This window comes from Leptinotarsa decemlineata, unplaced genomic scaffold (genome assembly GCF_025532065.1).
Source record: "Leptinotarsa decemlineata unplaced genomic scaffold, Ldec_3_MD MMD2_tig00000505_RagTag_RagTag, whole genome shotgun sequence".
Lineage (NCBI taxonomy): Eukaryota > Metazoa > Arthropoda > Insecta > Coleoptera > Chrysomelidae > Leptinotarsa > Leptinotarsa decemlineata.
Genome location: NW_027412549.1, coordinates 12,225,674 through 12,243,248, shown reverse-complemented (window position 1 = coordinate 12,243,248; position 17,575 = coordinate 12,225,674). Strand labels below are relative to the sequence as shown.

At 32.9% G+C, this 17,575-nt stretch overlaps 3 protein-coding genes across 3 annotated transcripts; 1 reads left to right on the top strand and 2 right to left on the bottom strand.

The window, feature by feature from the left end:
• Positions 1–8,494: 8,494 nt before the first annotated feature.
• Positions 8,495–10,960, bottom strand: LOC141481784 (uncharacterized). Its single transcript, XM_074173971.1, has 2 exons — positions 10,803–10,960; positions 8,495–9,568 (listed from the first exon to the last, which is right to left on the bottom strand). The coding sequence occupies exons 1-2, from the start codon at positions 10,817–10,819 to the stop codon at positions 9,109–9,111; spliced, it is 477 nt and encodes a 158-aa protein (XP_074030072.1). The 5' UTR covers positions 10,820–10,960; the 3' UTR covers positions 8,495–9,108.
• Positions 10,961–11,876: 916 nt separating this feature from the next.
• LOC111505784 (alpha-crystallin B chain-like) lies at positions 11,877–12,751 on the bottom strand. Its single transcript, XM_023160650.2, has one exon. It carries the CDS (start codon positions 12,559–12,561, stop codon positions 12,013–12,015), a length of 549 nt encoding a protein of 182 aa, XP_023016418.2. The 5' UTR covers positions 12,562–12,751; the 3' UTR covers positions 11,877–12,012.
• A 2,167-nt stretch (positions 12,752–14,918) lies between these two features.
• Positions 14,919–15,716, top strand: LOC111505782 (protein lethal(2)essential for life-like). Its single transcript, XM_023160648.2, has one exon. It carries the CDS (start codon positions 15,059–15,061, stop codon positions 15,608–15,610), a length of 552 nt encoding a protein of 183 aa, XP_023016416.1. The 5' UTR covers positions 14,919–15,058; the 3' UTR covers positions 15,611–15,716.
• The last annotated feature ends 1,859 nt before the right edge of the window (positions 15,717–17,575 follow it).

Below are 17,575 nucleotides of genomic sequence, written 5' to 3'. Positions count from 1 at the left end.
AGAAGAGTGGTACGATACTTATAACTCTAGTACGGTTGATGAAGCGTTCAATAACTTCTATGCCACTTACGAATATAATTTCCAAATGGCTTTTCCTCTAAAACGTAAATTCCTTAAAAACGGTAAGAAGCCTTGGTTTACTTCAGAAATAAAAGAGCTCCATCAAACTTTATGTGAAATGGCTAAAGTTGCAAAAATTACTAATATTGATGTTATTCGAGAACGGTACAGAAATTTAAAAGTTATTTATAGACATAAGGTACGGCAAGCTAAATTGGAATATAATGATGCAAGACTTGTTGAGACCAGTAATATATCTAAAGAAAGCTGGCAAATAATTAATGAAGCAAAAGACAACACAATATCTGTTACACCATTGCAAATAAATATAGAAGATAAACTTGAAAATGATAAATTCAAAATAGGTAATTACTTCAATGAGTTTTTCATGAATGTGGTGAATACAAAACCAGATCTGAACAACCATAAATTCTCCCCCTTTTCTTATAACACAATGTTTCTGTATCCGACAAGTCCACCTGAAATCGAAGACATTATAAAAAAAACAACTAAGAAACCTTCTGCAGGAATTGATGATGTTTCTGGGGTTACCCTTAAATTTGTCAGTGATATAATATGTAATGCACTATCTTTCATAATTAATAAATCCTATGAAAAAGGAAAATATCCAGAAGTTCTCAAAACCTCAAAGTCTGTGCCAATATTTAAGGGTAAGGGATCTAGAAATGACGTCGGAAGTTATAGAAACGTGTGTATACAATCTCAATTCGCGAAAGTCCTCGAAAGCAGTTACAATACACGGTTAAGCAATTTTATAGAACAAAATAATCTTATTCTAAATTGTCAGCATGGCTTCAGGCATAAAAAATCTACAGAAACTGCTATAAAAGAATTATGTAACCATATTTATTACTCCTTGAATGAAAAACAAAATCCAATAGCCGTTTATTATGACCTTAGTAGGGCTTTTGATACTATAGATCATAGATTATTAATAGAGAAACTTTATAGGATAGGTATTCGAGGAGTGGCCAACACTTGGATAGAATCCTATTTAAAGGATAGGTCACAGATAGTGGTTGTAGACAAAGTGAAATCTAACCGATTAAAAGTAACAACTGGTGTACCTCAAGGCTCTATTTTAGGTCCTTCACTATGTATTGCTTTCATTAATGATATTATATATTCATGTACATCTCATAACAAAATGATTATCTATGCAGATGATACAAACCAGCTGGTGGCTGAAAAATCTCTAGCAGGCACTGTTACAACTAGCAATACATGTGCGCGCGAATTCCAACAATGGTGCGAGAATAATGGATTATCAGTCAACATCAATAAAACTAGTCCATAGTCCATTAATAAGAATGGATCATAGGTCCATAGAGCAAGTAAAATATTGTAAATTCCTTGGAGTATACATAGATCAGAAGCTCACATGGAATGTTCATACAGATCATATTGTATCCAAACTAAGCAGTGTTTGCTTTGTTATTCGACAACTACAAGGAACAGTATCTCTGGAAACTCTTAAGCTAGCTTATTATGGTCTTGTTCAGTCCACACTGAGTTATGGTCTTATTGTTTGGGGCAATTCTGCTCATATTCAAAAGGTGTTTATAATACAGAAAAGAATTTTAAGATGTATGGTGAGAGCCAACCCTCGAGAGAGCTGTAGAGAAATCTTTGTTCGTTTGAAAATTCTAACTCTTTCATGCTTATATATATATATATTTAATAACTCTTGAGGTAAAAAAACGGCACTTCAGCCATGAGAGGGGTTTTATGATCCACAATTATAGTACACGCAACGCTAATTGTATACGTTTGCCATTCTCTCGCTTATCACTGGGACAGAATTCATATATGTATCAGGGAATTATTTGCTATAATCACACAGCCACACTAATGGGTGAAATTGAGAGCTTTAAATTATTTAAATCAAAATTGTTTGATATTTTATGTTCAAATGCCTTTTATTCAATGGACGAGTTCTTAGCATTCTGTTCATAGTATATATAAATTGGTATAGGGTAGCTTATGCTTTTATTTTTATACTAATTGTATTTGTTGTATGTCTGACTAGTCCGATAAGTTTTAGGGAAGCAAGTTTATATGCTGTATCTTGTAAAACTTCAGTGATGAATAAACATATCTATCTATCTATCTATCTATCTATCTATCTATCTAATCTTTCATAAAAGTAGATTACGAGTAAACTCGATATTACACTTCATAATGGAATAACTTTTTAGCTTTTGGACTATTTTGGAGGAATATCACCCGATTTATACATGGGCATATGTTGGGTTTTTGGTTACAAACATTTTAGGTAAACTTGGAACTGTTTTCTCATTCCAAAAAACTTCTAGACAAAATCAAAACACTTAAATCGTGAAATGTTTTTTATCTCATATTAGTTAACACAGCCAAAAGTTTTCTGACATCCTTTTGCCTGGAGTTATCTTCAATATTTCTTCATTTTCGGTGAACTTTTTTCCTCCATTTTCAATGGCCCTTTGATTCACTTGTTATGCTCAAATTCAGCTACATTATGGTATACGTTGAAAGATTGATAAGAAAAATGTTTAACTCGACTTAGTTATGTAACTTTGTATGTTATAGGTGTTCTTATAATTTTACAGTATACCTTGATTAAAAATGTCGAAAACTTATACGAGTGACTTATTTGAACTTTTCCCTATATCTGCATGATGTTTCATGTTGTATATGGCGTGTCAATTTGAGATATATATTTATTTCTCAACTATTTTTAACAGGTGTATTTTATTATTCATCTATGTTGTATTAGTTTAGCCTTGTATAACAAGTTAGTTGTTAACTGTCAAAGGGAGAACTAGAGACGTCATAAAAATATTTTGGCATTTTCTTGACAAATACAGAAAAAAAAATACAAAAAAATGCGGTCTTCCGACGGGCGTTTCGCTAACCAAGTTAGCATCATCAGGAATTGACTAGAAATATTTCTTACAAGCTATTCTAATGTTTCCATATGCATCTAGAAGAACCATTACCTTGCATTGAGGCTTTTTAAATTGATTCCTCATATATGTTGTCCTATTATTATTGACTACCTGCCTTATAACTATAATCTTTACCGTTTCTCTATCTGTGTTTACATACGAGTGCAAAAAATGGGATATTAGGAATGGGACCTAAGCTACCAAACTTTTTGCGTCAGAGTAGATCAAACCACATCTGCGAATCATCCGATTAAAGCAGATGTCCCGCAGGGGTCCTGCTCATCACCGCATCTTTATTCCTTATATACGCACGACTTTCCTATGTTTTCTAGATATACGCAAATGATATTGCGATATACGAACAACCGTTCTCGAGCGAGATGGCGAAGCAACAGCTTCAAATCCACCATGATAGGATGATCGTGCCATATTAACAAAAATGAAATAAAAATCATCCCGAGGAAGACAGAACTCGTCAACTTCTCGAGGAGATTAACGAACGTGCCACAATTTTCAGGAACACTTGAACTTGGCGACCCAATGAGCGGGTGCGGCGCGGCGGTAAAACGCACATATTTGCTCATTGCACGGAACTCTAAGCTCAGTGTTGACAACAAGTTGCTACTTTACAAACAAATAATCAGACCAGCTATGTTGTACGCTTGTCTTATATTCTGCAGTCTCAAAGGTACACCCTTGTGGAGACTCGAGAGGATGCAGAATAAGGTGCTCCATATTTCATTAAATGATCTGTTAGATCTGGCAGAAGTTGAGACAGTCACTGATCACATCTGAAGGCTGTCTCAAAAATGCTTCATGTTCTTTCTATCGAAAAGCCAAGGGACGTCACGGCAATTGAAGTTATCATTATCCTCGTAAGCACGGACTGATTTATGAAACTCTTGATATAGTGACAAACCTAAATACAGGTTATGAATAGCAACAATAAGACAATTCTCGCGTGAGCCTGGGCAAGAAGCGAGATGCTTTAAGCGGAGGACGTAATATAGCTCTGCTGGGCAGGGAGCCACCCATCACCATCAGCGGAGAAGTCCCCCATTCCTCACCATGGGGCTATGTGGTGACGTTTCTATCATGAAAATCCTGGGGCTCAACATTGAAATCTCCTCTTGCTTACGCCCCCCCCCCCCATTTCGTTATTTTCAATTTCATACGTGAATTTCATCAGTTCGGACTTCCATTATCTAAAATAATATAAATTGATTTGGAATCCCTGAAAAAAATTATAAAGATTTACCAAAAATAGCAACTTTATTAAACAAAAAAACTGAAATTACAAAGAACTAACATTCAAGCAACAACCAAAAAAATAAAAAATTGAAATATTAATAAAAGCTGAAAATTAAAAAATCTTATTAACAAAAAATGAAAAATTAAAAGATTCCAATCCAAGTTACGTCATTACGTTTCGATTGTTAGTAGTGATAACAGTTATCACCCGAAGACGATTGTGAATACTAACAATCGAAACGTCGAGACGTAACTTGGTTTGGAATCTTTTAAATTTTTATTTTAAATTTTTTGTTAATAATATTTTTTACTTTTCAGCTTTTATTAATATTCCAATTTTTTATTGTTTTGGTTGTTGCTAGTATGTTATTTCTTTGTAATTTCAGTTTTTTGTTTAATAAAATTGTTATTTTCGGATAATCTTTTTAATTTTTTTCAGGGATTTCAAATCAATTTATATTTTATTAGACAATGGAAGTCCGAACTGATGAAATACACCACGAAATATTGTCAACCACCTTCAAACAAACGTTCGTACGTGAACTTTATATTTGGGGATCTGTTGTTGAGATAAGTCGCAAAATCCTCTATTTTAGTCTTATAGGTGTCGAAAATAGCAAATACATCATCCACGTATCGGATCCAAGTTCGTGGAAAGTAATCCTACTCTTCCCTTGTTTCCATTTCATATCTGCCCATGAACAGATTAGACATGAAAGGAGATACAATCATTGCCGTACCCTCATGCTGCTTGTGAAACCGGAAACAACTGTCCCGTGCAAATTTGTTTGGGTTGGATGTATTCTTCCACTACTTCACCACATAGTTCATTTGTTTTAAAAAGATCCTCCAGATAATTGATTGTTTTTGATATGTTACTATTAACATATTTTTTTAAAACTATTCACATATTTTATATTATATACAAAAACCGCTAATGTAAGCTGAAGTACAAATTTATTTTTCTAACATGTGTAAATTATCTGACTAGTTTTCTTTTTTCATTTGTTTGAATTCATATTGACCAAGAATACTACAAATTTCTATGCATATATGGTCCCCATTGTTCTTCTTTTTGTATCACGAATCATAAATACATTTGGAGTCAATAAAATTAGAATGCAATATTTACTTTCTTGTACTTGGTGATAATAATGGCGTGAAATGTTTTTATAACTGCTTTATCGTTATCATAGTGAATGATGTAATTTTTGTCGAGAAGTGACTCTTTCAAAGGAGGAAGTCAACTTATAGGCACTTCACGAATAATTTTCTCGTACAATACCATCTGGACTGGCTTCCATAACCCATATCCATTTAACCACACTTCATAAGGTGAAATTTGGAACCTTTGGCGTGAAATGTGTGTGGTTTTCACACAAAAACAAAAATACTGTCTCTTCCAACAAGCATTTTGTTATTCAAATTAGAGTTATTAAAAGATAACTGAGACTGTAGTAATAAACAGTATTTCTGGAAAATTCCTCAATTCTCTTTTTACATGTTCTCTCTCCCCCACTGCACTGCTAGAACTTTGTCGCTAACTTCCCACATCCCACTAAACTTTGTTGCAAGCAACTGCATTTAGTACGCTTCTAAATTTATTTGCAGTTAATATGTATATGTAATATGTAAAATATGTACACCAAAGGAAAAAAATTAAAATGAATAAAGAATAGGCATATCTTTATATGATATCTCTGACATTTCTCTGAATGTTCATATTTCAATTTAGACATGGGGAGCAGCTCTCTGTTTCCCCCTGGATGAGAAGAGAATTGAAAATATGTCCCTCTTCTTCTAATGTGGTAATTAAAGAGTGATATAAATAGTTTCAATCCGCTCTTTGAGGAAATTGAAGCTGTTGACATAACCAGTGTTATTGACATTATACTTATCATTAATAACATCTTTCAATCTCATCAATAAATTTCCATTTCAGATACGAATTTTGTACCTATCAGCATTCTCACACGTTTACATTACATACCAATGGTTTATTTTTTAGATAGGAAAATTCTGAACATCTATAACATTTACCGATAAACATTGTCAACCACAATTAAACAAAGGTTTACGGGTTTTGTATCTGCCGTGTGTGCAAGAGCAATTCGAAGTTCTAAACGGTAATAATTACCATTCTGGAATAGTTCCGAATCGGTTCGGAGAAAACCAAAACACTTTGTGAACGATTGTAACTGAACCAAAACACATTTTAATAACTGCGCATGATCGAACTGTACAGAATTGTGAACTAAAACAAACCTATTATTTACCAAATCGGTAGAACTACCGATAAATAGGTAGGATTGGCAGCGACTGTTAGCTACCCAATTCTGTTGATACATTAAATACTGATATCTTTGTATATGGTTAGTCTATATACAAAGCTGACATCTTTGTCTGACATCGCACTGCCATCGCCCTCTAGTGGTCAGGATAAGTACTAAAAATTTTAGGTGACACGAAATGCCACTTCTGAGCTTCTATGGGCTTTGTATTCTTTGCTGCTACCTCTTACACCCAAGACCACATCACTTTCTACATGCAATAACATTTTCTCTCTTGTGGAGGTGTAAATGTTTCTTGCTGTTTTTCTGGGTTTTTAGCCTTTCTTAATCTGAAAAATAAATCGAAAATTTACTTCCAGAAAGTAATCTGAAAAATAAGTCGAGAGTTTATTTCCAGAAAGCATTGTCTAAGGATTTATAGTCAACCACAATGTAAAAAGCATTGGATGGAGGTTGCCAGAGCCACCTATACTGTTTTTACTAAAAATTCTGAAATTGTATCCCGTTATGTGGCGCCTTCATCGGAAGGAAAGCAAACTTTCATTGATGAAAGTGCAACAAAAAAGTATGAATGAAATAATGTTGACTTGAATTAAAGTCGAGATATAGTTTGCATTCAGATGTTTTAAAATATCAGATTTACTGAAATAATAACCAAGTATAGATATTGAGGTATATCGTTTCGAGGCAATTCCACTTATCCTATTTTCTTGAAATTTGGCAGGGATACATAATTCGAGTGACAATGCTTTAACGACATTTATAATAGAAGAAATAGAGGTTGAGTTTGGTGAATTGAAAGATTTTTATCAACATTCATGATAGATGAAGAGTTTTGTAATTCAATTCCGATTCTATTAAAAATTGGTATTTTGAAGTCGAAGACTAGATATTTTTACAAGAATCAAGATAGCGGATAAGCTAGGTGATTTATGATCTGATTCCATTTAAAATTAGTATACAGGTGCTTTTTGGGCCATGATTTTTATTACGTTTTTATTGACTCGGTTTCTTGTCTCTTTGTTCTGTACAAATCCTGTGAAGTGAAATTTGTTCAACTTCTTATTGAAATTTGGCAGATGTTCATAATTTCCGTGAGAATGCATTAAGAAATTTTTGTTACAGAAAAAGAAAACAAAATGGACGTGATATATGATTATGGTCAGATTTTATTAAAAATTGGTTTGCGGGGGTTTTTGGAGCCAGATATTATGAATTGATAGTCAAGATTACTAAAATCAAGATGGCGGCTCCAAGATGGCTACGAGTTTACTGATTTTGATCCGATTCAATTGAAAACTGATATGTGGGGGTTTTAGGGATCCGGGATTGTGAATTTTTAGACAATTCTCAAATTCAAGATGGCGAACGGGTTTTGTGATTATGGTTAGATTCGATTCAAAATTAGTATGTGGGGAATAAAGAGGTCGCAGATTAGGAATCTTTTGTAAAAAGAGAATTAAATAGGAATTCAATGACATTTTTGGTTGTTGCCAACCCCAAAATCTCGGTCTGCGACCGCGCCTGTTCAAAAAATGTACTCACCAGAAAGCATTCATAACATATTTATGATGCAGAATGGCATCTCACTATACACAGACCTCTATTATATTTTTATCTATCAAAATATATTTCTCCTTTCAATCAGTTATCTCAATGAAAATAAATCTTTACTTTCAGACTTTTCCAAATTTTTTATGATTTCTATTCCTGAATGTTTAATATTCAATATGAATGCCTCAATTAAAATTAAAAGATTATTGCGGAATTAGAAATTTTTCATCAGAGTTTTTATAATTAAAAAAAAATATTGTATGGTCTGTGTGTGTGCCTGTGTCAAAATAAAAAAAAAGATGACAGAATCAATGAAACCATATGAAAATTTTATTCTGTTTATTTGTATGAAAACGAAATAATAATAATAATAATATAATTCTTATAAGATATTTATTCACCTTCAAAAAAGTTTTACAGAAAACATATGTTACAATAGTCACACAGTTTTTTGTTTAGGTACGTCACAATATTGTAGAGAGTATTCTCAAACTAAAAAATATATAAGAATAAAGAAGAAAATTGTTAGTGTATCAAAAATTAGATATTTACATATATAAAACCAGTTACGCACATATACATATATAAACAGTTTGAACTTTAGAGGCACACAGATGGAAAACACAGAAACATTAATCACAAAATATGTAGTCCACACTCTTAACAAGCAAAATATAAGTATTAAGACCCATGAATTGAGAAAAAATTCATTTATATCCTATAGTGGATTCAGTAGCAACTAATTATGTTTTTAAATACCAAGTTTGTGATTTGTTGTCCCTGCCCTTGTTTTTATTCTACTTGAAATATCTTTACAGTATTTGAAAACTTGTGTGCTAAACAATAGATCAACAATATATTTTTAGTGTTCTTTACATTTTTCTTGTGCCTCAAACCATTCAGGAAGATACTTAAAAAGTTGTTTATTTGCTTTGTCTCTAATATTGCTGATTAAGTTTTTGGCACAGTACTTTTTGATATACTGTTTATAACACAGCATTGTTTTATGTGAATTGCCTCATAAAATTTGAGGGCGTTTTCAAACCACTTGAGTTTTTAATATTGTAATTTTTGTAAAAAGTCAATAACTCATCATCATCTGCCAAATCTTCCTCATTTTGTAAAATATCTCTACATTCACAACATTTATATCGGTCTAAACATTTTTTTACTAAGTAACCAGCAAGGAATACTACTGCGCAGGATTCCACTGTTGCGGAAAAATCATCTATTGGGTCTGCAGGTGCATTTGATGTTTCTGATACTTTACTTGAATTTGAAGACTCCTCCTCCTCCTCCTCGGTGGTCTCTAGAGAACTGTCCTCTACTGTATTAAAAATGTTTTCGTCCTCATCCAATGATCCTGGCAACCATTTGTGTTGAAAAAATCGTGGGTCGAAATGTCTGCTGCACAAAAATTTGTTTCTTAGTGATTTGGGCTCAGACCAGGCAATGTGATGTTGCCTGAAAAAAAAATACTACTAATTGGTAACTCGATAAAACAACTTGTTGAAGTTTTTATTTTTACAAGATTTCATTAAGTTTCACCTATATCGGTATCTGTCTGTGTGTCTGTAATCAAATCTTGCAAGTTAAATTTGACACACTTTCCATCTGATTGATTTGAAATTTGGTAAGTGTAGATAATTCGGGTTAAAATGCATTATGAAATTTTTGTTAGAAAAAACAAAACAAAATGGCGGCTCCATTATGGCGAACAAGTTTTGTGGTTATGGTCTAATTCTATTCAAAATTGGTATCTGAAGGGTTTTCAGGGTGGGAGATTTTTACCTGTTTCGGTATCTGACTGTGTCCACATACTCCACCTTGTGTGACTTTCATAATAAATATTCATCATTTCGTGTTTTTTCTTCAATAAATTTTAGAGTAGTAAAAAGTTATTTTCAAAATTCGATATCTCGAAAACGGCTGAATTTAGGAAATGATGTGTGCTATATCAATTTTGTTCAGAATTTCAATCAGAATGTAATATGGAATAATACATAAGGTGTTCTATTGAAAAAAAAGCAACTTTATTTCTTCAAGACTTTTTGACTTGTCTTGCTTACCTAATTTTCATTTAGTGTGGTAGATTTGGAAAAACCCTAAAACTTCTGTATTATAATATTTTTAGCTATCTTACTTTAAAAGATAATCGACCCTTTCCATACAAATCAGGGACCCTTTATAAAAAAAATGATGCAACAATCGTGGATAATCACCAACTGATAATTATTATTTTTTAATATTCAACAAAGTGGTGGTGGTGGTGACAAGCGTGGTTGAAGAACTTGAGCAAGGCAATCAAATTACCCAAAAGCTTTTCGATCTAACCCAAACTGTGCCTTTTGAAAAAATTAGGGATCAGGTACAGGTATTTCGATTGATTAAATAAGAACCTATCTGACAAACTGCCAACAACTAGTAGGTAATGTTCATGGTACTCTGTCAAACTTCCAAACTGTCAAAAACAGCTTCCCAAAAGGGTCTGTTTTGGTGGTCCAATTAGATAACGGTGACAAGAAGAACCATATATCATTATTCGTTTGCAAAACTTTTACATGAAGATAGTTGTTAAATTTTTTTGTAATATTGATATAAGAGTAGGACTCTTGCAGAATAATAGATCCATTGGAAGTTACTTTACATCAACATATTTTGAAATTGATATATTTTGGGAACTGTTGAGGTTTCTTACCTGAATGGAAAATCCATTGTTTACATCTTGTGGGATCTTTGACTGAAAAACGCAAAAAACTCAAACTATGGTCATTTCTAGTTTAGAGTCCACATTTGTTGTAGACACATTTATTGCCACACATCTGTAAATGATGATGAAATTGTAAAAGAAACAAAAGGCTAACAACTCTTGCTGATGAAAATAATTTCATTATTCATAAATTTTTCAACAGTTAGAGCACATTCATCACATATTTTGAAATATAAAAGTATTTTTTTGGAAAATGACCAACACCAACTTGAAAATTAGGTCACTTATTTTACAAGGGTACTAGCCAAAGGTCAAAGAACTAAATAAATTAAAATGGCAAATTTTAATGTATAATTTTTCACATTAGGTATGTGAAGAGGGTGCACCAGAAGGTGAAATGTAAAAAGATTAAAACTTCCTCTTTGAAGATGATCACTTGGTGATCGAAACACGTGTCGAGGTGTTAAAAATAACGATTTGGTGTTGGGAAAAAACTCCAGTAATATTCTTTACGCAATATCAACTGTGACAAATTTCAAAAGAAATATACCTGCCTATTTCCAGCTGAGGCGTTTTTCAGCAATATTTTTATTTGGTTTTCAGAATGAAAAGGGATTGTTTTCCGAATTTTTTTTTCATGGACTATTCAATTTATTTTCGAATTGGAAACTTCAGTGGTTTTTATTAAGTAACTTTTCAGCTTACCCTTCAGCAGACTCTTTGTAGATTTTTAGATTGTGTTAAACTGAAAAACCTAAATAACATTTTTTATTTGATTTGAAAGGGTTATATTTTTAGGAGTGATTAATTTTTTGGGAAAGAAAGTTTTTGGCTTTCTACTACTTTCAGTTTGTGTCTGAAAGTTACTTCTTTGCATGATCTACACATCCATGTATAGAGTTACTTATTTTCAAATTGATTAATCCTTCCTTTCTTTGGAAGATTCTCTCATCCATTTTTTAGTATCAGATGGAGTAGTAGAAAGGCAAAAACTTTCTTTCCCAAAACATTTTTTAATTTTCACCATGAAAGGAAATATTTCCTTTTCATATAAAAACACAATTTTCAATTTTCACTATTTATTAAAGAAATGATACAATATATAATGTACTCCTAGAAAAAAAAAACAGTCTTATTGAATTACAAAAATGTAATTATAATATTAAATATTACTTCTTCATGTAATAGTATTAACATATTATTTCTTCTCATCAACCTCCATCTTGTCTTCCTTTTTCTCAATAGATTTAGCTGGTTTACCAGTTTGCGAAATGGGAATGGATCTATGTTCTACCTTTTCACCAGTCGTTGGAGCAGTAATGGTCAAAACACCATCAGAGGAAAGTTTGGATTCAATACGTCCAATATCGCACTGCTTTGGAAGGACGTATTTTCTTACGAAGTGTCTATAAATTTGGCCATGCTCATCTTGCTTTTCCTCGTGTTTAGCCTCAATCGTGATGGTGTTATCCCCAGTTACCTTTACTGAAATTTCTTCGGGTTTGAAATGTTGAACATCAAAGTTTGCTTGGAATTTGTCCTTGTCGAAACTAACCGACGATCCGGCGTCTTGTTGAAGGGCGGCACTGAGATTTCTCAAATCTCTCAAGTAATCTGGATACTGCAGCATCGATCTGGAAATGGGCAGAGGGCGGAAAAAATCGTCATCTGTCAGGATCCCCAAATTTCTTTGGCGGGGTCTCCACATGTCGGGTTCGTCAAAAATCAAATATGGTAGTAAAGACATCACGTTTCAATGATTCGAAATAAATGTCGAACACTTGCACTAAACAACTTTTAGGTACTTTTCAAATTGTACTTCGCCTTTTACTGAATAAAACGTAACTTGGCAAATAATATAACTGACACAGTAAACTTCGCCGACGGATTATATACTGCTATTGGCGGACTCTAGATTGTTCGTGATAGATTTGAATTTTATTGGCTGTCAGGCTGCAGCTTCTAGATATTTCGTTTATGTTCGGGAGAGGATCGAGAACTAATCATCGGATATGAACTCTGGAAATAACTATGGTTATTTGAATAAATAATGAAGATTCTTGTTTGAATTGAAAGGGTTATATTTTTAGGACAGATTAATCTTTGGGAAATTTACTTCTCCATCTTTATACACAAAATGTTGAAATCTTCCAAAGAGAACAAGGAAACAATTATTTTCAAATAAAAAAAAGGACATTCGAAAAAACTACTTTTATATGAACATTGATACAAAAAACACTTTTTCCTATTAAGTTTGTACTCCAAACATTCGTTATGGAATTGAATCAGATATCATTTATAGGATTGTTACACAATATAGTATCTGCCATGAAACACTGTCTTCCTCAATGGCGGACATTCGATGTATCGTAATAAGAAACTTGCCTTATTGCCTCTTCAGATAGAGAAATAGAAAGCCAAAACCTTCCTTTCCTGAAAATCAACCTCTCCTAAAATATACCCCTTCCATATTAAACAAGATTCCTATGGCTGGGATTGAATAAAATACGTGAATGAATATCATTACGTACTGTCGTCGATGGCATGAGTATCTGTATTTGTAGAGTAGGGAGGGGGAGTGTAGCACAGCACTTAGGCCATATGTAACCCGTTGTACATCCTCCCGAGGAGTTGTCCTCCTAGGTCATATCCATCCTGTCCATTCCAGGAAGGTGAACAGGTCACTAGTAGACATCTCCTTTATATTGGCAGGTGTAGGTCAAGACTCGCCGAACACACACTCTCTTTGGCAACCTTGAGGTGTCTCACGGTGGCCTCCGCGAAGGTTTTGGAAGGTGCAGCGATATTACTGTCGTTGCGCGGCGATAACATGAGTAAATTCAACTCATTCCTGACATAGAGAGACATAATTTTATGAAATAATTGAGTAATTCATCTTGTATTGTTATTCAGATGAATGCTGAAGAGGCAATAAGGAACGTGCCTTATTCCGAAATATCAGATGTCCACCATTAGGGAACACATTGTTCCATGTCGGTGAAATTTTACTTTTTTCATATACTATATTGTGTAGCAATCCTGTAAATAATATCTAATTCAATGTTATAACGAATATTTGGAGTACATATTGAATAGGAAAAAGTGCTTTTTATATAATTCAATGTTCATAAAAAAGTAGTTTGTTTCGAAATATTTTTTTGATAATTCGAAGTTTATATGAAAGTAGTTGTTTCAAGAGGGCTTTTTCTTTCAGATATGAATTTGGAAAACAACGCAGATATTAACAAAACACATTTTCAGTGACGTAGAATAAAATTTCAATGTATTTTTCCCAGAATATATGATATGCAATGAAATCTCTATTAAAGAATTAAAAAATTATTAATTTTCAGTTGGGCCGGAACTCTACAACTCGGTAAGTCGAAAAAGATTTTTTCTAAGAAGCGAGATCGAAATTCACTTATCTTTATTACATTGCTCTTCTGAACTACTAATCCATTTCCATTTAGGACAGCGGCGTTTGCGAAAGATCAGATCTTTATATATGTCAAATTTGTTCAATAAAAACAAACTAACAAAAATATCCCTTTGTATTGAAAAAAAAATATTTGAAAAAATCCAACTCCAAGTTTACTTACATCATTACTAAAGAGAAATATTAAGTCAGTTCAGTAGACTCCAGTCATTAGGAGGAACGCCCTTTTAGCATAAAATTGAGTTTTTTACATTTGATTAATGACAGTTAAACAGATATAGTCAAACAATCAACAAATGTTTTTCAATAAAATATAATGATGAAAAGGAGTGCATAAGAGATCTGATCAGATAATCAACAATAAATAATATTCGTTCAAAGTCCAATAACATTTTCAACATATTCTTGGGTTCATAATATCACATAATCTGAAAAAAATCCAAGCCTGTCTTATTTCCTCATTTGAATAAAGATATCTAGGTGAATTGTGGTACATATTAAAAGGATTCATTTGGTGTTAGTCTTAATTCTCAAATATACTTTATTTCCCAAAAGTGTTCATATCCGATGAACGACTTTAACAGGAAAGATCTGGAACGTGTGCCGATTTGGTATCGATCGCGGCCGAACAAACTCGAGTATTCTAGAATAATATATGATCAATATATAAATTCATGCATTTTGTGTTGCCGTGTATCAGTCGCAGTTGTGGCAGTCGTAGACAAAAAACAAACGAGTAAACGTCAAAAGCCGAAGCCGGTAAAACCGATTAGTGATTCAAAGAAAATAGAAAAATTGTGATTGCAGTATGTCTTTATTACCGTTTTTGCTCGACGATTCTTTGGTGCGTCCCTCCAGAATCATGGATCAGCACTTCGGACTTGTTCTGGATCCAGAAGATCTTTTGCAACCCATGACGGTTCCTAGGATGCTTCTTCGTTGCCCTGCAGGATATATCAGGAACTGGAAGTCTACAGCTTCCAGTGATGATTCCGGATCCACCGTGAATTATGGCAGCGACAAGTTTCTGGCCAATTTGGATGTTCAGCAATTCAAGCCTGAAGAAATATCTGTAAAAGTAACAGGAGAAAATACTATAACAATTGAGGGGAAGCATGAAGAAAAGGAGGATGAGCACGGGCATATATATAGACACTTTGTCAGGAGGTATGTTCTCCCTAAGACCTACGATATCAACAAGGTTGAATCAAAGTTGTCTTCTGATGGAGTACTGTCAATATGTGCTCCGAAAGTAGATGGAGAGCAGATTGAACATAAAAATATTCCTGTTACTCAAACGGGGGAACCAGCTAAAACCGTGGATAGAAAATGTGATGGTGACAAACAAAATGCTAAGTAGGAAAAAGTTGATCTTTTAGCAACTTTCCATTTTCGAAGACTGCATTAATTTTTTTAATTTTTTTTTGTATGTCCAATAAGGAAATAATAAATTTTGTTCAATTATGCGTTTTTGTTTTATTTTACTCTAAAAGTTGAACTTCCATTCAGGATTTTTTTTTGTAGGATAAAAGCGTTCTCATTCAACTGAGTAGAGTTATTTACACTCTGAAAAAGATTTACTTGTTGTTTTCAAAAAAAAGTTTTCATTGGTGCTTCAACTTTTTTAAAATAAGGAGACCAAGAAGTTGGTCTTTTTATGTTAGAATGCTTTTTATATTTTCGTATTTTAGTTTTGAACTATTAATTAGAATATTCAATTTTTGCAGTTTATTCCAATATCCCTAGAGTAGAAGACTTATCAGTTCTCTTGAAAGTTTTGACCTAATGGTAGTCCATTTTACCATTTTTATTACCTAATTGCCGTTCCGAATTGTTTATGAAATAAAAAAAAATCAATTTTGCTACCTAGAAAAATATAAGGTAATTAATATCTATTTAAATAAAATCATATGACTTAACATTCAAAAAACTCGAAAAGTTAAAAAAAGTAGAATACATCTAGAATTTATTGACGTTTGGATATTTAACCTTTCACAATCTGAAAAATTGATCCGATTCAAGCTGGTTAAATTTATGAATCATCATTCACAAAACTCAGAAGGTGGAAGAAAGTAGAAAATACCTATAGTTTCTTGATGTTGGATATTCAACTTTCCACAATCCGAAAAATTAATATAGAGTAACAGAGCACACCTAAAGAATGGATAAATGATTGTCATAGAAAGGATCAGGAATACAGTTAGTTTTGGTAAAAGAATAACATATGACTTCAATGGAATTCATTGTATGAAACATATCTACTCTATAGTACGTAGCGAGTATACCTCGATGATATGGAATCTCAGAACTCGTTCTGACAAACAAGAAACAGAAACAATTTTATAAAATTTCTCTTGTACAAGTCATACAAAAAAATCCTCAGTTACCTACTCAATTTTCTTCTTATGCACAAATCCGATTCGAACTGAAAATTTCAAAACTAGAAGAAAGATTGGAACAGTGAAACGTTGTTTTCTTAACAAATTTGTTAAACAACATAATAGATTATACTGAATTGCCTGAAAAATATGTTTCTCTGTCCCTCTATCATGTTTTCTTACTGGCAAAAGGTAATTTGTTCTAGAGGTACCATACTGGATAACATGATGTGCACTTCATATGAAAGTTTCTCAAGAAGATTAAATATTGGCATGTACGATATCACTGCATCTAGGCTGAAATATGAACTCATCAAACTATTTTCTTTGAATTTGAAAATTGAAATAGGACTACTGTTGTGAATGAGTGGTATTTGATCTGATTCACGTATTAATAACACTTCATAAATGAATATGTGACGTTCTTTTTAATTGACATACCTATGAAAACTTGATAACTTTTTGAATAAGAATATGAGTGTCCCAAATAAGATAAATATATGTAATACACCACAACTACCTACTTACAAATGTCGATATTCCTGCAACTAGTAGGTACTGTAAGTACGTGGACTGTTCAAAAAGTAAGGTGAATGTTCAATTTTCAGGGGCTACATACATCGATTAACGATTTTTTATTTTTTCATGTTGGTACACTCGTCTCAAAAATATGTTCACAGTTTCAGCTGTTTAGCATGTTAAGTTTATTGGTAGAAGGTATAGAAGTCGCAAGTGTTTCGCGTGTTCAGCGATTTTCTGCTATCGAAAAAATGGATCAAAGGATTTGCATCAAATTATGTATAAAAAATGGAATTAAGTGCTCGAAAACACAGTGGAATGTTGACAGTGGCATACAGTGACTGTACTCAGAGTCAGAAAAATGTTTACGATTGGTACACGCTTTTCACAGAACACAGAAGGTCGAGAAGATCTGAATTATGAAGCTC